We start from the raw sequence: 23,117 nt of genomic DNA, 5'->3' as shown, positions 1-23,117 counted from the left end.
TAAGATGCATTTCAGAAAGCACCCATCTTGAACTGAAGCATGATTGAATCACATAAAAAAGCCCAAGAAAGCAGTAACATCGGTAGCCGAGGATTCTGTAGCAACTATTTCATAGGCAAGAGAATTTTTGCTCATGCAGATTTTCCAAACCTGATTGACAAAATTGCTCTCCTTGCTTACATTTTTAATAAAGTTCCAGGAATTTTGCTTCCTTTGGCACTTTTTGTTACACTCTGGGAATCAGTTGATGTCCTACCATGAATCAACTATTGGGCTGCTGTGTCTGGTCTATAGAATCTGCCCAACCATCAGATGAAGGCAAAAATCCTGACATCATATAGCGAGGGCCTGGATTTTTGCAGTTGAGGTCTGGAAGGCCTGGTTAGTTGCCAGTCCCTGACAGCTTGTGGTCTTAAAGGCCTGCTTTACAGGGGGAGGGGCTGATGCCCACAGCTCTCTCTTCTTACCACCCATCTTATTCTGCTGCTTCCACATCACTAAAATTTTAGGTCTTGAGAGGGTGAGCCCATGTTGTGAGCAGACTCTGCTTGATCAAAGAACTGCCAGACAGCTGTCACTCAGCTCTGACAAATAAATTGTAGGTGCTCCTCAAAAAGTCTGATTTGGAGTCTTCTCAAACCAGAAGTGGCGGTAAGGAAGGTGCTGGTAGCAGCAGTCCTGATTGTCGGGGTCCCCCCTCCTATCCTGGATGTGTTTGTTAGAGGGAAAAAGACAATAAGAATGAAATGGTGAGAACTGAATGTCTCCTAACCACCCACTTGAAAGGTGTTAAACTCAGACTGTTTTTTCATGCTTTGAGTATCCATAAACCTGCTCATTAAGGCAAAAAACAGGGCAAAGTTAAGATATTACTTCCCCCCCTCTATTCATTGGGAACCAAAAAGCTAATGGAATGATCCATTTTTCCTATGCAGAGGACTTCTTCCAAGCTGACTCTGATGTGATGGAGTCTTGGCTCTGGGCCACTTGCCCTGTAAAGAACAGAAACGCCAGCTTTCCAGCATTGGATGCATCAATGTTGGTGGCTGTGGCTTTATGGACCGCGGTGCATATCTTTGAATACCATTACAGACAGTTTTATCTTAAGTTCTGCACTGCATATTGAACAATCTGATGTCTGTATGTCTCTGTCCATCCATCCCTTCCCATCTCACAGTGTTGAAGAGTGTCCCCTTCACTGCCCGCACAGCGAAGCGGGGCTCTCGCTTTTTCTGTGAGCCGTCTCACCACGAGGAGCCCAACTGTTAGCTCCACTCATCCCCCATCAAAGGTACCACCCTGGAACGTCAGCTGCGACCTCTTCTGCATGCAACTCCTTCTCTGCCACCGACCCTGAGAATTCCTTCTTGCATGCCTTCCCATCTTCTCCCAATGAGTTCAGGGCTTCTCAACTCTTTCCCCTTGATCTGCTCCTGCTCCCCAGAACCTACCTCTGTGCAGGAAGGGGCACCATTGCTTAAAAATCCCAAAAGCAGCTGATGCCCTTGGGAGCTGTTCTGCCTTCGATGTCAGAGGTTGAACAAAAGAAAGGGGAGGCTTAAGCAAGGTGAGCTTGACCATCTCCCTGTATAATGGCCTTGCCAGAATCCCTGCCCCCCCTTCTGAAAAAAAATAAAAGATTCTATTTCCCCTTAGGCATTGGCCCAGAGCAGAGCATTGTTTTTCATAAATACTCATTTTGAAATAAAATGCTAAATAGTAACAACTTTAAAAGAAGCACCGAGCCCTACTGTGTTGATGCCCCCTTGCCCCTCACTGTTGAGAATCCCTGCATTGACTCAGAGGAATCAACCTGTTTCTCTTATCCCTGCATGGTTGGCATGGCAAGATTATCAGATATCCTCTCCTGATTGCATCTTTTCAGTCTGTTGTCTGTTCCCAGGATCACCTTATCACACTAATACAGTATACTAGCTTACTAAGTCCACCCTTGATTTAGCGGGATGGGATTGGGGCTGGGTAGCTGGTTCACTGGTGCTGCTGAAATATTCACTGGGGATGAAAAGGTGTCTGCCAGCATAATCAAGAAAACCATCACAATCCTGTCCCCCAAACCAGATTCTGCTGGACCTCTTCTGGAGGCCAAAGTGTGCAAGTGGCACATTGTTTTGCTAAAGTTAGACTGCATCAGTTCAGACTGCAGATGTGGGATCTGTAAGTACTCACCTAAATGCACTGAGGTGAAGAAAAAGAGTGTGCTTTGGTGACTAAGTGAAGCATTGGCTGTGCTTTTCTAGCTTTTAGTTTTACCGTTTAGAATCAATGCTGACATTGTAAACCACCCACAGAGTGCTATAAAGCACAGTGGGGTGGTATAGTCCTTGACCTATGACCACCATTGAGTCCAAAAATTTCTGTTGTGAAGTGTGAGGTTTGTTAAGTGAGTTTTGTTCCATTTTACAACCTTTCTTGCCACAGTTGTTAAGTGAATCACTGCAGTTAATCAGTTAGTAGCCTGCTTCCCCATTGACATTGTTTGTCAGAAGGTTGCAATGCTGGGGACACAGCAATGCTGATAAATATAAATCATTTGCCAGCGTCTGAATTTTACATGGGGATGCTGTAAAGGTGTAACTAAAAATGGTCATAAGTCACATTTTTCAGTGCCATTGTAAGTTTGAACAGTCACTAAACGAACTGTTGTAAGTCAAGGACTACCTATATAAGTAAGTACTATTGCTATTGTATTGCTGTTTGCTGGATTGTGACAATATGAAATTAGGTTTAATTAGGCTTCAGCTCATTTCACTCACCAAACTCAGAGAACACCAATGATGCCACAATTAATCTCATATTTCTTCTTGATGCAGCTATACAATTCAGTGCTCCAAGCCAAAGGAACAGATTAGTTCAAGGTGAACCAGATGAAGAAAGGATGAAAAGTTCTGGTCTTTGACATCTGTCATATAAATACAGAAATACACAAATCCAATACACTATTGGTGGAGAGAAGCATTTCCCCCCCCTTTTCTACCACCCAGCTCCCAAGGTTGTCTTGAACAGAAAGGAGAGAATGAAAGCAATTTTAGTCATTTCTAATTGATCACCTTTAAGTCAGGAGTTCACTCCCTGAAAATTGAGAAATGGATTGTATTCTAAGTATGTGTTTTAGAGAAACGGGATGAACCTGGAAGGATGAATGCCCTGGCTTATGACTTGCATAGTTAAAGTATCCATTGATCTTCCAGATCACCTGCTGAGTCATCTTTTGGCTGAGCCTGTTTTTGAATCAAAAGAAGCAGAAAAATGTTTCTTCAAAACTTTGTCTTTTTCCACATAAGGACTACTATGCAAAGTGGGCTCAAAGCAGAAAATTAAGCATGCTAGAGGCTCACAAAAGAGGGAAATGGAGTCCTTTAAGGCAGGGGTGTCAAACTCAATTTCATTGAGGGCCGCATCAGCATTGCGGTTGCCCTCAGGGGGCCGGGTGGGTATGGCCAGGGTGGGTGTGGCCTGCTGGGTGGGCGTGGCCAGCTCTACATCGTTTGCATCAAGGGTGCCTATGGGGGCCTGGACAGGAGTGGGACAGATCTGAGGGTCTCTGACAGAAGGAGGGTCTCTGCGCCAGGGCCAAGGCAGTGGGGGCCGTTCCCTCACTGTTTCCAGGATGGCTTTGTGGGCCGCATGAAACCACTTCACAGGCCGGATCCGGCCCCCGGGACTTGTGTTTGACATGTCTGCTTTAAGGGATTTCAGGTCATAGCTGATTGCAAAGGCCCTCCTCAGCATGAGATGTTAGCCTAGGCTAGTGGACCAGGTTTGCATTCCTACTAAGCAGCATGCAATATGATGTTTATGAACAGGTAGGAAAATCTGCACTTCAGATTTAGCCATGAGTTTAGGAGTTGGCTTTTATGCAAATGGGTGGCTTATAGAGATCAGCATATTGCCCCCAACAATCTGGGTCGTCATTTTACCTACCTACCTAAGAAGGATGGAAGGCTGAGTCAGCCATGAGCTGGTCAGAATTCAACTCCAGACTGTGGACAGAGTTTGCCCACAATACTGCATTCTAACCACTGCACCACCAGGGCTTCTATAAGGCTAAATGGACAGTATTTTTCCAATCTTTATGTATTCCTAGAATGTCTTGTGTGGATAGAAAATAGCTTCCCTTTTCTTCCCCACTGCCTTGCTCTTTCTTTAAAGAATTGTCTGAATTTTTGTTCTAATTGTCTCCATAGCAGCAAGAGCAATTTGCTTCTAGTTTCCCCTCAATTCATCCACAGCAGTGAGTAAGAAAACACAGCTCTCTAGAGTCCTGGAGCCTAAGTTCAGTTTTGCTGCCTACGTGGGATAAAAACAACCAAATATTAGCACTCGGGCACAAAGTGAATAAGTAGACTTGGCAGTTGCCCATCCCCAACTGATGTTTCGCCCATCAACTCTTTCTGATGAAGGAAGGTGAAAGTCCTTCTTTAGACATAGGAAAGCACTTCTAAAGGGAAAATGTTGTCTCTTGTATGCTTTCCCTAAAGCAAAATGCTTTATTAGGGGAAGGGTGTAGTCTTGATGGATTGTTAAAAGTCCTCTGGAGATACAAATAGTGGCTTTCTCATCTGCCTTCTTCCCCCGCATCTGGCAGCAAAATGAACTAATTTCAGAGCAACTGTCAGGAGTTGTGCAACAGATGTCCAAATGGGACGCTGGCACAAACTTGTAGTTTTATATAAATAAAGATATTATACATCTATATATACATCAAACAAGATAGTCAGGCAAATAGGAGCATCATGAGGTAAATTGAACAGCAACCAGTCACAGTGCAGACTGCCTCACGCAGGAGCCAGCAATCCAACCAATCAACTATAACTGTATAATATATCAGGCTCATTGTACCACCCCACTGTTCCAGCTACTAAATTTAACTATCTTAACAGTATCCCTAGCTATCCCTCCTTGGAGATGCCCTGCTCCTTTCTGACAACATTTTTCTTTCTCCTATAGATTCCTACATGCCCTGCCTTTCCAACTGGCGAATGCTGCACTCTAGTGGCCCAGACCTTGTTATTTTTTGCCAAAGAAGCAACTTCCGTTCTTTCAAAGACTTTCAGCTGAAGGATCCAAGGGACATTTAAAAAGTGCCTTCCTGCAACAGTATTATTCTTACTCTTTTATAATTTAAGATGTATTTTTTAATCTGCACATACATGTTCCTTCCTACCAGTCCCTTGCTCCTGCAGCCCATCACTATGTCAGCTTGGGCAGATGAGACTGTTCTGGCTTTTGAGAAGGGCCTTGAGCAGCAGGAGCTTGGCACCCTCCTCTAGAGCCTCAAGCTTCAAGCATCCAAACCAGAATTGCACTTTGACCTTTCAACTTGTCTTTAATGGATGGAGACAATGAGCACTATCGTTGCTAGGCCCTGATGTGTCGGAGCAGGGAAAAATCAGTCTCTGGTAGTAGGCCCTGGTATACAGATCAGGTTTTGTGGGAAAGCTTTTTTTTTTCTTTTCAGGAGTGGTCTTCTGCAGTTGTGTGGTTTTCCTCAAAGCTGACTCTGGGGAGTTTAAATGCTAAGCCTTGGTAGCCTTGGAAAACCACTGGAACCTTTCTTCCAAAGGGAAAAAAATAAGACCAAAGTCTCATGTCTCAACTGCACAAAAGTAACTGTGTTGATATAGCAGGGAACTGATAGTAGCTAGCCAACCTTTGGGGATCTCAAGAAAAATCCTGAGTAGGTTACAGCCTGTCTCAATTTTTTTAGACACTCTTGTTATTTTCCAAAGGTTGAAAATCTGCTTCCTATTTGTATGTGGCATGTTCTATTCAGTTCTTTTTTATAGTTCGTGGACCAAACAAAATGAAGCACTGCCTATTATGCTTATTGAAGCCATCAAAATTAGTGGAAGTTAAGTTATGCATGAAGGTTATTTTTGATGAATTTGGCCAAATTGTTTTAATTCATTACTGTTTTTATTCATTAATCCAGGGTAAATGACATGATTTCCTATCATCAAAAAGAAAAAAGAATGGGCAGAATTCCCTGAACTACTTTGGAGTAAGCCTTTTTAAAATGGAATTTTTCATAGTTTCAGGAGATCCTGTACTGAAGAACGTATCTATAAATATTACCTCATGGCTGGATTGATTCGACCTGGTTACTGAAGTAACCAATTACTGGTTTTCATCATATGTTGAAACTATGAGATAGGAGTACATAGCTCACTAAACCACAAACAAACCATAATTGACATGAAGGCTAACCAAACTTAGCAATTTATGCAAATATAGCCATTGAATCTTGAACCAAATTGTTTATGAATATTATGTAAGCCAAGAGATAGAACTAATTTATCTCCCCCACACCTGCTCCTTTAAGGTTGTCCAGGTTGGAACCATCTCTAACTCAACATGCATTTGCAATTGTTATGCTGATGTTTGAAACTAGGCTTATTATTTCAGCCTGGATGCTTTGAGACAATCAGGTCTTGCTTTAACGTCTCTTAACTTGCCTGATAACTTCTGACCAAAGATTTTGAGGTATTACAGTTTAGGATAAAACCACTTGACAATGGTTAGATTCTTCAACTGTTTTTAATTCAGAGAACCAATTTGACTCCTTTTGTTTTACAGCACTTTTTTTGCAGCTAGGAAATTAATAGATCAATTAGATCTTCCATAAATCAATCTTCTTCAACTTGGTACCATCCAGATGTGTTGGTCTACCCTTTTTGATGGAGTCAGCATGATTAATTTATTTGGAGAGCATGAAGTTCAGGAAAATTGATACATAGTTTAATTCATCAAAGAGATATTTAGATGAATTTGGCACTCTAGTATTATGAATCTGTCTTTGTTTCTGAAAATCTAGAGTAGATCACTTACTATTCTTGTCTTATGGACATTTATGAATTATGATTTAACTTCACAGAAGAGGATTTGCCTAACAGATTGCACCAAAATCATGTTGCCCACATAAGACAAGAAGATAATTAGGATTACTAAACAGCTGTGATGTCCTGGTCAATTACGCAAAAGGTCCTTTGAATTAGGCACACCTGAAATTATAGAGCAAAAGTATCCCTTGTATAAAATTCCTGTATTAAACTGTGCCAAAGAATTACAATGGTTCCTGCAACCAATCCAGTGCCTTATGCTGAAAATGGAGGTGGGCTACATTGGGCCTGCTAAGGCCTTTGATGCCACCTTCCATGAATACAGCCAGCCTTCTTTAATCCTGCCTTTCTTTCTTATGATCTAACAGCTTCTTATTCTTCAGAGTCCTCTGTTCCATGGTTTCTAGGTCTGCTAGGAACATTAGGGCATGGTTGTACTCTTATTCAAGAAGTAGAGAAGGTTGATTTCTCAACTCCCCAGCAATTTCAGTCACATTGAGATTGCTGAGAAGGGAGGCTCTGTGGTAAAATAGAGGGAGATGGATACAATTGTCTAGGTATGGCCCTCATCCATCTCCTACATGCAGCTCTCAGAGCCAGACTGCCTGTACACCCAAAAAAAGGGTGGCTCTCTGGCAGATTTAGCATGCTTGATAGATTTCTGCTTGGGAATCTGAATTTTGCTCCTAAGGCCTGTGGTTTAGGAGATAGCTTTGAATTTCAAGGCAAATCAATGGCTATGCCAAATGTATGGTTTGCATCAGTGAATATTTCAGGTTTATTTCAGATGGCTGGGAGAAGTCGCTTTTCTTGTGATACCGGAGAGCTGCTGCAAAGATTGAGTTGCTGGATGATAGATCAATGGTCTGATTTTATACTTGTCTGCACAGGGAAGACCACTTAGGGGAGGCACAGGACTGTAGCCTTAGCATGATATTCGGACTCTCCACTCCAGTTTTAGAACAGGACACAACAAAGGTGAATGGATCGCAGTGTTGGCACTTTGTGGAATAGAACTCTTGATTTCCTTTCCTTTCCTTTCCTTTCCTTTCCTTTCCTTTCCTTTCCTTTCCTTTCCTTTCCTTTCCTTTCCTTTCCTTTCCTTTCCTTTCCTTTCCTTTCCTTTCCTTTCCTTTCCTTTCCTTCCCTTCCCTTCCCTTTCCCGACTTCCTCATTCTATTCCTTCTGTGACAGTGTATGGAAAAGAGGGGGTGGGGTTGGCTTTTATTTCTGGCCCTTTAATATTAAATTTTCATTGAGTAAACTCTTCTAACATTAAACACAGTATTCAGAATTCTAGTTATTATTTGAGGGTGGGGGGAGTTAACAAGATGGTTAAGTTAGAATTCCCCACCAGGCAAATTACGAATCAGCCATCTGTGCTTCGGGGTGGAGCGGGGTAGGGAGGTTATGCTATGTTATAATCTCTATGTTTTCTCTCAGTCAAGATGTCATCTGCCTCTTAAAGCTGGCAAATTGTAACTAGTATCACTATTGATAAAATATCCTTACCTCTTCATTCACTGCAGTGTTTATAAATATGAAAACCACTAGTTTAGGGACACCCCCACTGAAATCAGTCACACTTACTTGCTTAGAAAAGGGGGCATGTATCTAAACCCCTAAAGTGGTCATTAATGTGTAACTCTATTCCTGGCCCTGTGGTTCTTTTCTCTGTGTATCTTGCTGCAAAGAGAAAAACTAAACATGCCAGCTATCCCATTTCCACCTTTTCTTGTTGATAGGATAAATACAGAATGGATAGCGCTTTGTCCTAACCTTAGTGCTGTTTTTATGTATTTGTACTCCTGATTCACTAAGCAAACTACATTGAGACTTGCCTTACTGGTGAAAACATGGAATCCTGTTGCCAGTTGTCATCAAGATGCTTTGTTTTGTGTTTAGAGCAGGCGTCTCAAACTGCCGGCCCGCAGACCGGTTGCATCATGCGGAAGCTGTGCCCACCCCAGCTCCGGCAATGTAAAAAAAGTCGCAATACGTCATGTGACATGGCAAATTTGACACCAGTGGTTTAGACAGTTCATGGCACTATATTTATAATCACTTAATCAAGCCTTATAACTAGCAAAATGTCTCAGATGCCCACATTCCATCCAAGACCAGGCAATGAAAGAATTAAAAGTACAAATATCTGTATGTACTGTATGTGATTGAGACAGGACAACAGTGTACAGGAATGACTGAGGGGAGCAAGTTAAAACAATGGAGAGACAGTGGGGACCACAAGTACCCACACTTCTTAATGTATGCCAGAAGGAACCTAAAAACACTCAATTTGGATGATTGTTGGGTAATGTCTTAGTGAAAGCTGGGAAGTGAATAATGCAATCCTCAAGCCTAAGAAGGGTTCTCTTACTCTCAAGCCCTTGGACAAAGGGCAGGAACAAAATTGCAAGTAGCATTGCAAAGGTTTGGGCATCAGCATTATCTCTAGATAGCTCCTATAAAGGCTGTTTTTTTAGCATACCACCCCAGGCAGAATTATAAGTTTCATAACATCATCTATGTAGTTAATTTGATTCAGGGTTTGTTCAGTCTTGGTTACTCTCTTAACTACTTAGCTTGCAAGGAGGCCTAGGGATCAAGGATTCTTTCACATCTTGATGTTCAATACCATCAGGCATATTTTTAGGTTGTGTTCACATATTCACTTGGAGATAAATGACCCTGAAAACAATGTGTCAATTTTGAAACAGCCTGGCCTAGAATTGCATCTCAAATGTTGATGGCTTAAAGGTATACATTCGTGGCATGAACATGCATGTGCTTTTCATGAACAATGTGTCCTAACTGTAATTAGCATCCTACCTTATTCCTTACGGAATGACAGCAGGAACTTTATGCTGTTTCTTTCATCCAAGGGGCTCAGGATAGTAACCTGTATGCAATTATTGGAGACAACCAGCCAGGCAACTTATGCCTTGTTTTTGTGCTTCCAAGACACATCTGGAGGGCTGCACTTGGCAACAAAATGATGGATGTCTCCCTGGGAAAGTCAGCACAAATTGATCCTGTTCAGAGAACAGTGGCATTGTGAAAACAAAAGCAAGGCACACACAACTGTCTAGAGGACATGTAGTGGCTAGTTTGCTTTTCATCTGACACCAGGGCCAGACATTAAACCCTCCAGCTGCAGTGCAGCCAAAGGAAAAAAGACATCTGCCATTCAGAATGTTAGCTTTTTCCAGGATGGGAACTTAAAATAAAAACAGTCATGAAAAATGTCCAAGTGTGAAAACACCCTTAGAAATAACAATGAACTTGACACTATTTCAATGCTATATGGAAAATCTGGGGAGAAGGTTGGAGTAGTAGCCACTTCGATTTCTGATGCAAACACTATTTTCCTCCAATAAACCAAATGGGACCAATTCTCCACGCTTCCTACTCCCAGAGGTTTTTGATCCTGTTCATGGCAATGCTAATTCCAAGCAGGCAGAGTATTCTTGGTGTTACTTCTAGACAGTTTACAGCATAACCACTTCAGCATAGTCCTTTTGTGTAGCTAGATGTAACTTTTTTGTACATGTGAAAATTATTATTGATTATACTGTAAGCCAGTGCCTGCCTTCCCCTTGAACTGTACAGAATTTCTACTAATGGGAGAAGGGAAAAAAATAAAACAGAACCAAAGGTGATACACCTTTGCATTTATTGCCAATGAGTGTGTCTTTTCGCCTCCGTGGTTTTTGCGATCCCCCCCCAAAAAAACACCTTATACTGTTGTTCATTTGAGAGATGTTGAATGGAGCATGTCTGTATGCCTCGAGAAAGCTATTAAAAGGGTCAGATCCAGCCCCCAATACATACACCCCATCTCTGAAAATATTTTGAATTTCTTGGGATTCCTAAGTATACTTTGAAAAGGGATCTGTAATTCTCTAGTCACTTTTAATAAAGATCACCTCAGAACCAGAGATGGCAGCCATAATCTAGTGAATTGGGAGGTCAACTTTAGAGAAAATGCTGTTTTAAGAAAAGGAAATTGTAAAGGAACACGTTGTGGAAATAATCTAAGTCAGAGGTCCCCAAACTCTGGGGTACCAGGGACCGGTTCCGTGGAGAGAGGTTTTCTGCGGACCGGAGGGTGCGTGGCTTTGTGTGCTGCCTGCATCCCACAGATGGGGCTTTGCTTGTTTGTGTGGACCGGTTGCTAGCATGACGCGACCCGGTACTGGGGGACCCCCGATCTAAGTGTACCTAATGAATTCTAGTGTAAGGTAATAAATATGGAAGTATGCATCCATCAGTTAAAAATGTGGAAATCAGAAATCTGATCAGCATTTGCTTGTTTATTCACACAATGATTATGGATGAATGCCATACTCACTTTACATATACCCAGCGTGGCTATTTTGCCACACGTACTAACTTAGGATATCTGCATATCCTAAGGTATATATACCTGCCAGCGTACTTTCAAGTCCTCTGTTATTTTGGGGATTAGAGGCAACCATAGATCCAGTCGAACAGGTTATGAAAATAAGCTTAGGTTTTTTCCCCTAAAATCATTTGAAAGCAATATAAACCAATTTCCTACAGGAGGCCACAGATTGGTATTTTCAGTCCAGATTTATTATAAATATTGTTTTAAAAATTCCATTAAATCCTTAATTCACAAGGGGATACTTCAACCAGGGAAAAGGATCCAGTCACAGCAATAACCTTCCAGAAGACCACGTAGTGCAATCCTGTCTCCACATTAGACAAGACTTGATGCTGTATCTTAGCTGTTTTCTTCTGCCATTTTGCATCTAGGCCAAAGGAAGCTCTGGGCTGGTGTGGCCCTAATGAAGTCTGTGCGGAGACAGACATCATTCATTCTGGTGCTCAGATGCAATTCCCCCAATCCTCTTCTGGACGATCCAAGAGCCGGGTTTCGATTTTGCTGATGCCCTCCAGATCCACAAGGGACATCTGAACTTTCCTCCCTGTTCGGATGCTTGATGTAGACAGGTGGTGTCACTGGAGATGACTGCTGCCAACGGGCAGGAGCAGCTGCTCCCCTCTTAGAAGCAGGTGAATGTAATGAAGAAGGCTGTGACCCAATGTGTGGGGTCCAGCAAGAGCAGTGCATACACTTGGCTTGGATGGCACCAAGGCCAAAACGAGGCAGAGTTGCCACAGGAACAAGGACTGAATGCTTCTCATACAATGGTGTTGGGGGTGCCTCAAAAGAGGCAGGGGTCAATTACTGGTCACCCAGTTGCTGCAGCAGAGTCCGACGCCGACGTTCCAGCTCCCCTTCGCTCAGCTCCTCACTGTCTGAGGTGTCCCAACCACTCTGACAGCAGAAAGAAGGCAGGTAAGAGCCTCTCATCCAGCTTTCCCTCCAAGCCTTTCTTTTTCCTATTTTCCTCCATCCTCCATGTCCTAAAGCAGGGATGGGCCATTCCCTTTATATGACCCCTGGAGGCCCAAACAATTAAGACTGTTGAAAACAGAGAGCAGGTGAAATCTCCTAAAACAGCCAAGTCACTTTAAAAAAAATTGAATCCAAATATCTCTCAATTGTCCCGCCTGTTTTGTGGTCTTCGATTCCCCACCCAAAAGGGTTAGGACGGGTGGGGAACTATGGCCCTTTGTGGACTTCAACTCCCAGAATTCCTGAGCCAGCTATGCTGGTTTTAAAATTCTGGGAACTGAAGTCCACGAGCCATAAAAGCACCATAGTTCCCCACTTCTTGGTTAGGAAAAGTCATTCCTGGGCTGGGATTCTGCTGCCCCATCTCACCCGCTCCCTCCGAGTACCCCGGGGAGGGGAGTGGCCCCTCCCCTCAGGTCGTAGAGGGGCCTTCTCTCGCTCCCAGTCTTCTGCCCGGCTTGGCTCCTTCTTGTGCTCCGCTTCGCTTTCAGGGCTGTTCTGTAAAAGAAACAGTTTGCGAGGTGGGGGGGCCGGGGAGGAGGGCGGGGTTACTGGCCCATTTGGTGACTTGAGGCTAGTACAGTGATGGCGAACCTTTTAGAGACCGAGTGCCCAAACTGCAACCCAAAACCCACTTATTTATCGCTGGGTGCCAGGTGGGCGTGGCCTACTGGGCGAGTGTGGCTGTGGTGGTCATGGAAGATTGGGTGGGTGTGGCTGTGGTGGGTGTGGCCACCTCAATGTCGCTCTTGGGGAGGGACACCTGTGGGGAGCAGCTGGTTGAAGAGGGACAGTTGCCACCTCCGAGGCATGGCGCAGGTGCCCACAGGGAGGGCTCTGAGTGCCGCCTCTGGCACCCGTGCCATAGGTTCGCCACCACTGGGCTAGCACAACCAAAGAAGACAAATGAGCCCCAAAGATTGTAAACCAGCAACGCAGGCTTTGAGGTAAAACAGTTGCAAAGTACCAAACTTTGCCAAGTGGGTTTGGTGCTACCTAGGAACATTTCAGCCCTGGCTGCTCCCTTGAATCCCCAGATAATATACCTACTCCTACTCTGCAGGTCGAGACCCACGCAGAGGGAGCTGCCAGGAGAACTCCCTTTTTTCCCCCCCCAAGGAGACTGGCTTTATGCAATTGGTCCCTTCCATCTGGATGCCTCCTTGCCTCCCTTCTGCTCCCACCACCTACTCACCGACTTATGCCGTTTCTTCTTGCTCTTCTTCTTCTGCCTCTTGGCACGCCTGGGGCTGTGCTCTGCCGGAAGACAGGAAGTTGTGTGCAGACAGAGAGACTGACCATCCCAGCCTTCCCCTGGGAAAACCTCAGCCCACTCCCAGCAGTGACTCCATGGCAGCAGGCCAAGGGTCTCACAGAAGTCCTGGGAGGGTGGCCGAATACTGGGGGGAATGGAGCGATGCAGGCGCTACCTATCCGTGTCTTTTTTCTGATCAAATTGAGGATGACCAACATGCCGCGGGAGCTTCCTCATTTTTACAATCTCAAAAGAGCCGCTGAAGAACATGTATTGAAACTTGTATTGGTGAAAAGAATTTCAGCCCATCATTTTTTGTGAGTTTTTAAACAAGTTAAAATAGGTATGTGAAGAGCCCAGTAGGGCTGCCTGGGGGAGGGGGAGGGGGGGGGGTAAATGGGAGAGCCTGATGAAAATGATGGTATTGTGGCCCTTGCCCCTTTTGAACCTCATCTTAATTGTACAGATGTCCCAAAAAGGTAACGCTTGTAGTCTGACATCACAAAGCTGCTGTCGTCATTTCGACAAAAACAGCAGAAGCCACAAACAACTTTGCTAAGCCTGACGTGCATCGTCACGATCTTCACTTTCCGTAAGCATTATGCAAAATGTGGAGAGAGAAAAAGAAACAACCCCAAAATTCACTCCCTGAACTTTCTCTACATCTACAACATGTGCTTTTTGCCCTCGAAAGCTGGAAAATATTCTTAAAAAAACAGCACAACCACTAGCAGCAGTAACATCGCTTGTCCTAGGCAAGCTGACGCCTACAGAGTTGCTTTATAGGATTTTTCCAGATACGAGGACAGCCCACACGCCTCGTTTTCTACAGAGCTAACCAGTTTCTCATCCAAGCCTTACCTGAATCAGGTGAGGACGAGGCCCCAGAACCCGCCGATTCCGAGTGGTTTCGTTTCTTGCGCTTGGCTGCTCGGTGGGGATGATCTGAGCCCGATTCTGAACCCTGCGGGACAAAAAGAAGGACTCACCAAGGCAGCCACTGCCAGAGGAAGAGTGGACAGGAGCACAAGGAAGAAGAAATAAGCCAAAGTAGAGCTATTGAGGAGGAAGAGGAACAGGAAAGGATCAGGCCAAGCTGCTGCTTTTTTGTGTTAGTAAACAGCACAATCCTAGATCTTGAACCAAGTTATCATTGTTCATCCTTCACGAGAGCGGCCAGCTTGCAGAAATCATCCCCACGCCAGGCAACCTTCTCATCAGAACAGCTTTTCCTAAGTTAATCCCCTGCAACTCTTAATCAATCCCCAGCCAAGATGTCCTAGTTTAACAGGTCCTGATCAGGCTTACCAATCCTTGCCAAGCAAGAGAGGAGCCCTCCTGAGGTCTCTCTGGCTTCTTGCCCCTCATCGTACTGCACCCCCTTGAAATTTTCTGGCACAGAGGGGGCATCTGGCACAACAGTGGTGAACAGGCTGGAAGAAAAGCCTCGGGGGTAGGAATAAACACAGTTTCCAATTGAACCCGAGACGTCATTCCCCAAACTGAAAAGTTGAAAGGGCAAAATGCCCCTTTTCGCACATGGAATAGGTTGTTTTGAGCATTTTGGAAGTGTTTCAAGCTCACAATAGACTGTGTCTCGCTCAGAGCAAAGCTGTTTCTGGTTCAAGATACTTTCAAGACATTCTAAATAGCCCAACTGCATCTAAGACAAGGTGCTTCAAATTCCACGTGGATGTGATGGAATGTGCGCCTGCAGCAGCAGCAGCAGAAGGGGAGGATTTGGCCAACTCAGAGCTTTCCCAAGGAGGCCTGGATTCTAAAAGACTGTGCATCTTAAACTGAAGGGGGGGGGGGAAAGGTTCATCACACATCCTAGAAGCTCTCAGGGGTCCCCAGGGCCACGGGCTCTTGGCCTGCAGGCCGTGAAAATCCATTCCCCCCCAACTCGCGCTAGCACCCCCGGCCCCATTTATGCATGTGCATGGGTGCCAACGGGGATGCTAGTGCGGGGGTGGTGGTGTCGGCGGCCCATTAGTGCATGCACCACTAGCCCGGGTGGCTTGCATGACCCATTACCGCATGTGCAAACAGGCTGCTAGCCACCACGGGTGTGTGTGTGACTATTCGCGCATGTGCACAGCGCATGCCGCATGCACAAACGGGGCTGCTAGTGCCACGCCAGTGTGAGTGGCCCTGTGCGCATACATGCACACACCAATTTTGAAGCTGCTCTCCTTCCCTCCGGTCCGCGGGCCCGGAAAGGTTGGAGACCTCTGATCTAGGAGCTTAGAAGTTACAGCTTTAGTTCGGCAAGATTCTGTCAAGATTTTGTTTGGCAAGATTTGGTGTAAGCAAATAAAGGACTGGGCTTGATTGGATCTCACTGTCTCATCTCTGGGATTGAGCCTGACAGTGGCTTAGTTCAAAGCCCAGGGGAATCCAGCTGCCCTTGACCAACTTTTATTTGCACACTCCATTGAGTCTGTCCTCCCCAAATCTCACCGAGGCAGAGTGCTTGCGATGATGTTTCTTTGGCTTCTTGGCATGCTTCTTGGCCTTGGTATGGAAATGCTGGCACTCACTCTGGGGGGAAAAAGAGGACTTAATTACCTGGGCCCTTTGGAACATGGCCTTCCCAGCCATCACCTTCTCTTCCCCTGAACTCTGCTGAAGACATTACCTAGCCTGGTAACGAAATGTTTGGAAACCCACAAGCTTGGATAAAGAACCTGCAACCTCATCCCACACCAGAGCTACAGATATTCACCACCATCGCAAACTGTCTTCTCTATCCTCCTTCAGCTCAGCTCTACCTATTGGTCTCATGGGGCTTCAAGCAGATCCCTTGCTGGGATTCAACTGCTCTGCCAGGCACACACACGAAACAGGTACAGCTCACCTCCAGCAACTGCAGGAATTCACGAAAGAGGCGGATCCGTTCTGATTCGAGTGTGATCTGCTCAAAGGCAATATTGTTGACAAACCGCTCTCTGACCTGACCAAGAATAAGAAGCACATATCACATCCTTTCCTATAATATGCAAAATTTAGGGGTGTATCACGGGATTACCAATCTTGCCGACAGCAGAGGACCCCACCACTGTACTGATGTCAAGGGATAGCTAATTGGTGACAGGCAACTCATTCCCAAACCACGTGCTGCTAGAAATGTTCTTTGTGAGCCCATGGGGAAAAAAACTGATGCCTTTGGCCTAAGTCACTGTTTTTGCTACTTGCTCACTCAGTGATGGAATCTCCAATTTCTCTTTAAGTTGCTTTGGTATGGACAGAAGCATCCATTGTTTTGAGACAAACTTGCAGAACAACCTGCTCCAAAAACGAGACTGCCAAGTCCATCCTCGTAGGAATCTTCTTAGGCTGACCTTCCTCCATTAAGGAGGCACCCAGAAACACAGGGGTGGGTTTCTCGCAAGGGTGGGAAATGCCCATGTCCTCATACCCAAAGATGCATTCAACAGTTGGGCCGACGGTTCTATTATTATCCAGATGTAATCTGCCATCCTCTTTCCTTAGCATCCATTCGACACTCGGGCCAGAAAACCTGCCCTGCAAGGAGCAGATCTCACCTCATCCCAGGCGGTGTTGGGTTCCAGGGGAGGAGCTGCCTGACGCAACATGCCCTTGAAGGCTGCCTCCTTGCGCCGCATCTTACGGGTTTCCTCCTTTTCCCGTTCACGCTCCCGTGCCTCGGCCTTTTCCAGCAGCTGGGGTGGGGAGGCAACGGGAGAGAAGTATCACCACAAAGCATTCCTATCGCGAAAAGGTCTCCTCAGTGGCTCAACTGCCTCTGATGTCAGAGCTTCATTTTAATTTACTTATTTACATCCTGTCTTTAGTATTTTTACAAATGATCCAAGGTAGTGAACATATCCAACACACCTTCCTCCTCCTATTTTTCCCCTAACAACAAACTGTGCAGTGAGTTATAACTGAGAATGAGTGACCGGCCCAAAGTCACCCAGCAGGCTTTCATGGCTAAGGTGGGAATAGAACTCGGTGTCTTCTGGTTTTTAGCCTGGTGCCTTAGGCGCTAGGCCAAACTGGGTCTAGTTCACAGACCTGCCCCTCCCTGGATTTGCCTGACCAGCTTTTGCAAAAGCAGCCATCACCTTTTCTCTCTGTTTACTTGTAAAAAAGATCTTTCTTCCAACTGTACTGTACCCAGCTGCCACACTGGGTGACTTCTCAGCCCCAGCATTATTAGACAGAGAAGACACAGTCCCAACAAACATTTATTTGAACATGATAGGGGATACGTCTATGGAAATTCTCAGCTGCCTCTTGAAAAAGCACCTTTGGGACATAATAGGGATAGTCGCCAAGGTGAAGAAGCACAGGATCCCACCCTGCTCCACTCACACTGTTGAAAGTTAACTTTATGTTGCCAGCATCCAGCGTGGCAGCACGCTTGTCAAAACTGATGACGTGGGCAAAGTCCTCAAAGGTTGTATTTACTTCCACACTGAAGCTCCGGTCCTACCAAGGAGAGAAAAAAGGGAAAAGGAGAGAGGCAGGAAAAGGTCATGGTTAAACTTTCCCTCCTTCAAAGCCCCCGGTGTTTACTTCTAAAACATGCAAAAGGAATTAAGGAATACTAAAGGGAAAACACTGTAGGCTTCAATCCTTTTTAGGGGTTCTCTGAAAAGGTCTTTTCTCTGGATCAGGTAGGGGCTGGAAATGCAGCCCAGATCAGCTCCAGTTCCCCTTGCCTGCTTTTATTTTAAAGCAAATGCAAGCATCAAAATGGGACAGAGCTCTGTCCTGTACAAAGAAGGCTGTTTCAAAGGGAATGTCTTAATGGTTCTCCCAAAAGTCATGTTGGCAGGTGCCTAAGAAGGAGCCCGGCTAACTGATATCGCAGAGTGAGGCGTCATTCCCTTAAGGGAAATAACTTTGCATCCAAAAGTACTTCTAGCTCATATTCTGTGGTTAACCTTCCAGTTGCACCTTGAGAATATCCTTGATGATCTTTTTTTCATCATGGAATCGGGCCTTCAGATCTTCGACATAGAATTTAAAGAGATCGAGCGGGGTGGAGCCTGTGAACAGAAGAGCAGCAGGAAGTAGCCCATGCATTATTAGTCCTGGGTGCAAAGAAGATCCGTCTACCTAGTTTTTAAGCAGCTTCCAGAACTTCTTAAGATTTTAGATCCAGGAGAATATAAGGCCGTCATTTCACTGAAACTTGGTTGAAACATTACCCCATCATGTCCATCAGCTTGAGTTACAGGATAGACAGCAGGATATGAAGTAGAATAAATGAGCAATACAGGTGTCATGGGTAGAGGAGATTTCAGATTCTGGCATGATGTCATGGTTCCGATGAATGAGACAAATCAAACAAATTGCAGGCATATTATTTTATCTAAAAAGTCTTAGTAATGAAACGAAACATCGGCACTCATGGAGGGATGCCAGAATCTGAAATCTCCTCCACCCAAACCCATCGTTAACACACACACAATCCCCTGCCCTTATCTACACGTCGTAAATCACATTATCCAATTAGTTTCAGGTATGAGGTCTCTCCTCCCATTCTGTACGTTATCTTCTCAAAACAGTCGTTAGAAAATTCCCACACTCCAAGATTCAAAGTGAAGCAGTTTAAACAAAAGGCTGTCTCTTACATTGTCAGTGCAAAAAACGTGTCAGTGTTTGCAGCACTGACAACATGATCAACAATGCGATCTGAAACAAAAGAAATTGTCCACGCCTCCTATTCCCTGATTACTTATCTTTCTTGGAAATTCAGCAACCAGAAACACAGACCACGCTGTGCCCCTGGTGATCTTTTACTTAGTTCAGAATGAATGACCACAACTCGTGACAGGGAAGTCCAAAGGATGGATATGACCCACAACATCCTTGAGGGAAAAGGACGTGCTCACGAACAAGCTCGTGGTGGGTTTCTGCATGCACAATAATGGAAGAACAATGAAATCCCCACAGTAGAAGAACGGCTTGTGAAAAAAGTTAGAACTGGAAAACTGGCCTGTTGATCAGAGAAAAAAAAACTTTTTTTTAAAGACTAAAAACCTTTTATGGCCTTTTTGCTAAAAAGAAAAAAAAGATGATTTATGGGTTTGAAGATTAAGACAAGCTTGGATAAAATGAGCCGAAGGGAAGAAGGATTACAAAATTTTAACTATCTATTGAAAACAAGGTTGGGAGTCATATTTGTTTCTTGCACTCTTTTGTTTTTCCTTTCCTTTTTTTTCCCCTTTCCCTTTTTTTTCAATTTGTCTTTATGGAAAAACTCTTAATAAGCATAAATTAAAAACCTCCTTATGATGCACATATTTATAATCCAGGGACACATTTAAGGGTTTGCTTGGGAATACATTTAAGGGTTTGCTTGGAAGACAAATCAAAATGGAAAATCTTTCAAGTAAGGCAGGAGATACCTTTGAGAACCCTTAGTGAAGCCCCTGACTCAACCAGCTTTCTTGGTTCATGGAGTTTAATCCCTAGACCAGGGGTAGGCAACCTTGGCTCTTTTATGACTCGTGGACTTCAACTCCCAGAATTCCTAAGCCAGCATGGCTCAGCTTAGAAACCTCTTTCTTTCCCCTCAGCATGGCTGGCTCAGGAATTCTGGGAATTGGAGTCCACGAGTCATAAAAGAGCCAAGTTTGCCTACCTCTGCCCTAGACTTAGGGCCAGTCCTCAGCTTTTCCAATGGAAAGATCTCAAATCTAGTAAATAAAATATTTGAAAAGCCAAGTGAGACATTTCCAGTTGTCCCAAACACCACCCAGGAAGATGGACTATATTTGATCCATGCCCGTAATTTGGGGAAGAGGGATGGACCTTTTCTGGAGAGAGGCAGGGAGGGAGGGAATCCTGCCTGAGGCTGCTTACCAGGCTGGCCCAGCATGTTGGCAAAGCGTCGGTCGGTGCTGAGGGAGGGATACAGCTCCATCCAAGTGGACATGGAGTGAAGGCGCCCGTTTTCGTGAAGCTCGTCCAAGAAGGCCTGAGCAAGAAGCAGCCTGGTTATTCTACGATAGAGTGAGAGAGATCAGGGAGTCAGCCCCTCCCCCAATCACAGGCCCTGCTAGGGAGGCCACGTGCCCCAAAGCAGGCCCTGAAATCCACCTCCCTCTGCCCCAATACTTTCTTCCCCCTACCCTTCCAATGCCCATCTGAGAAACTCAAACATTTCAGATACAACAGAGTACTCCATATATATATATGTGTGTGTGTGTTTGTGTATATATATATATATATATATATATATATATATATATATATATATATGTATGTGTGTATATATATATGTGTGTGTGTGTGTGTGTATAAATAAATATTATATAAAAATATATATATATAATATACAGTATACACACACACGCACACACACACACACACTTATATATACACACACACATATATATATATACAGTATGAGGAGAGAAAGAAAAAAAAAGCAGGAAAAAAGGCACTGGGATGAACTGCAAAATTTGGCCCGAGAAGTACAACTTTAAAAAAAGCTAGTATCAGAATTTTGCCCCTAACTCCTGGAAAACTTATACTCCTGTGTTTCAGCCTCTTTATCGTACTTCCCTGGATACTGCTAGACAATGACTGTGCAATTTGCCTATACGGTAAGCCATTTTCCAGAGTGTCCAGATAACGCCATGAGCACAGAACCCATGTTTTCACACTGATACATCTGCCATGCTCTACTCTCATTTTAAGTACAGGTAGTCCTCGATTTATAACCACAACTGAGGCCAAAATTTCCACTGCTAGGCAAGATAGTTGTTAAGTGAGGTTTTCCCCATTTTATGACCTTTCTTTCCATGATTATTAAATGAATCACTGCAATTGTTAAGTTAGTAACGCTGCTGTTAAGTGAATCTGGCTTCCCCCTTGACTTTGCTTGTCAGAAGGTCACAAAAGGTGAACACATGCCCCCACGACACTGCAGCTGCCATACATACATTCCAGTTGCCGAACATCTGAATTCTGATTATGTGATCATGGGGATGCTACAATGGTCGTAAGTGTGAAAAACGGTCATAAGTGCCATTTTCAGTGCCACTGTAACTTCGAACACTCACAAAATGAATGGTTGTAAGTGGACTTACGGCCACAATTTAATCACAGATACCTGTGATTTTAAAAATGGCAGTAAGAGAAGAACTGTCATGCAGCATTCCAGGAAGCACAAAAAATGTGAGAAAATAAGGAGTGATGTGGTATACCAAAATGATCCTCTCGTAGAAGGATGAGGTGATTCTTTTCTCTACCACAGCAACACGCAGCCAGTGTGGTCAACAATAAGGAGGGCTAAAAGTTGCTCAGGGGTATCTAAAACAGACCTGGCCATTTTATGGCCCCTGGGCCACATATGGCCCTTTGCCTGTCCCTGTCCAGCCTATGTGAGATCAATCGGAAATTAGAAATCAAATGTAAATAAGTATATGCTATGTGGTTCCACATTTCCAGTCTTATTGTAACATGGATTCTAACCAGTAGTAGCTAACTAAAACCCCACCGAATTTGCTGCTTTTTATAAAATAATAAAATTAATATCGAGCAAAATTAAGTTCAGCCTATTGGTTCAGCCCTCAGCAACAGTTCCAGTTTCTCATGTGGCTCCTTGGGAAAATTAATTGTCCACCCCAGATTTACAGGGTTACACCTGTTCCCCTTTATTTTATCAGTTGTGGTGCTCTCTTGGGGCTGTTATGTTCTTCCAAAATCCAAGTAATCCTCACCCTGGAGCCTGGCAGGGCTACTTTGTTACTCCTCCCTTAAATAAAAGTAACAAGTTTTCCAAATTTCTCCTGGTGTCTTTTTTTTCTCATTTGAAGAAAACAATTTGGGGGGGAAATCGATCAAAAAAGACTCTGCAAACATTGGGGGAAAGGAATAGGGGCATTCTGCAGTCACAGTTCAGGTCTCCAAAACCGATTCGGAAAATGCAAGAAAGCTTCCTACAAAGTGTATAAAATGGGCCTCAGGATTTATGGATCCATGTTAACTATTTTTTCAGAAGCAAGAAAGCACTCTACAAGTAGTCCTCAACTTACAACAGTTCATTTAAGTAACTATTTAAAGTTACAACAGCACTGGAAAAGGTGACATGGCTTGTTTTTCAACACTTACGACTGTTGCAAGATTCCCGTGTTCATGTGATCAAAATTCAGACACTTTTGACCATTGACTCATATTTATGACAGTTGCAATGTCCCGGGGTCATGTGATCACGTTTTGCGACCTTCTGACCAGCAAAGTCAATGGGGAAGCCAGGTTCCGTGTCACTAACTTAACAACTACAGTGATTCATTTAACATACAATGGTAAAAGGAGATTGTATTAAGGGGGCAAAATTCACTGAACAAATGTTTCACTTAGCAACAGAAATTTTAGGCTCAACTGTGGTCGTAAGTCAAGGACAACATGCATTTATTTGCCTGCCAAATGAAAAAATGCTAAACATATACAAAACACAGTTTGCAATATAGGGAGGCAGGGTCTGCAATGATTGTAAAAGGTCAGCACAGGGGAAGCAAAAAATGCTGCCCCTGGTTGTGCTGCAGATCTGTTGGAAGGTCCATGAACAAAAAGCTGAGATTCTCTAAAGCAGTCTTTCCCAACCTTGGGAACTTTAAGAAGTATGGAC

The 23,117-nt window shown here is 44.2% G+C and overlaps 2 protein-coding genes and 1 long non-coding RNA gene across 5 annotated transcripts in view; 2 read left to right on the top strand and 1 right to left on the bottom strand.

Moving 5' to 3' along the window:
- The window catches only part of FMNL3 (formin like 3), a 115,328-nt gene extending 110,208 nt beyond the window's left edge, over window positions 1–5,120 (top strand). The window contains exons 26-27 of the mRNA XM_083352442.1: window positions 1,178–1,291; window positions 4,969–5,120. Of these exons, the coding sequence (XP_083208568.1) occupies window positions 1,178–1,269 (92 nt within the window). The 3' untranslated portion in view covers window positions 1,270–1,291; window positions 4,969–5,120. The remainder of the gene's footprint in view (window positions 1–1,177; window positions 1,292–4,968) is intronic.
- A 1,475-nt stretch (window positions 5,121–6,595) lies between these two features.
- Window positions 6,596–13,441, top strand: LOC310634246. The gene is made up of 3 exons (XR_014491176.1): window positions 6,596–7,838; window positions 11,640–12,186; window positions 13,310–13,441. It is a non-coding gene; the product is annotated as an uncharacterized lncRNA (long non-coding RNA).
- Window positions 11,439–23,117, bottom strand: part of PRPF40B (pre-mRNA processing factor 40 homolog B) — a 27,580-nt gene continuing 15,901 nt past the window's right edge. For 2 of the 3 annotated variants that reach the window (XM_083352431.1, XM_083352432.1), the window contains exons 17-26: window positions 20,345–20,459; window positions 18,431–18,522; window positions 17,843–17,959; window positions 17,050–17,187; window positions 16,362–16,457; window positions 15,965–16,045; window positions 14,363–14,465; window positions 13,442–13,503; window positions 12,616–12,744; window positions 11,439–12,165 (exon numbers count right to left, since the gene is read on the bottom strand). In XM_083352431.1, coding sequence (XP_083208557.1) covers window positions 12,073–12,165; window positions 12,616–12,744; window positions 13,442–13,503; window positions 14,363–14,465; window positions 15,965–16,045; window positions 16,362–16,457; window positions 17,050–17,187; window positions 17,843–17,959; window positions 18,431–18,522; window positions 20,345–20,459 — 1,026 coding nt within the window. In that variant the 3' untranslated portion in view covers window positions 11,439–12,072. Of the gene's footprint in view, window positions 12,313–12,615; window positions 12,745–13,441; window positions 13,504–14,362; window positions 14,466–15,964; window positions 16,046–16,361; window positions 16,458–17,049; window positions 17,188–17,842; window positions 17,960–18,430; window positions 18,523–20,344; window positions 20,460–23,117 lie in introns of all 3 variants that reach the window. The other variant, XM_083352430.1, reaches the window with a different exon arrangement.

This window comes from Vipera ursinii (assembly GCF_947247035.1).
Source record: "Vipera ursinii genome assembly, chromosome: 2".
In the NCBI taxonomy this organism is placed as follows: domain Eukaryota; kingdom Metazoa; phylum Chordata; class Lepidosauria; order Squamata; family Viperidae; genus Vipera; species Vipera ursinii.
The sequence above is the reverse complement of the archived record's forward strand: the minus strand, read 5'-3'. Positions and strand labels throughout refer to the sequence as shown.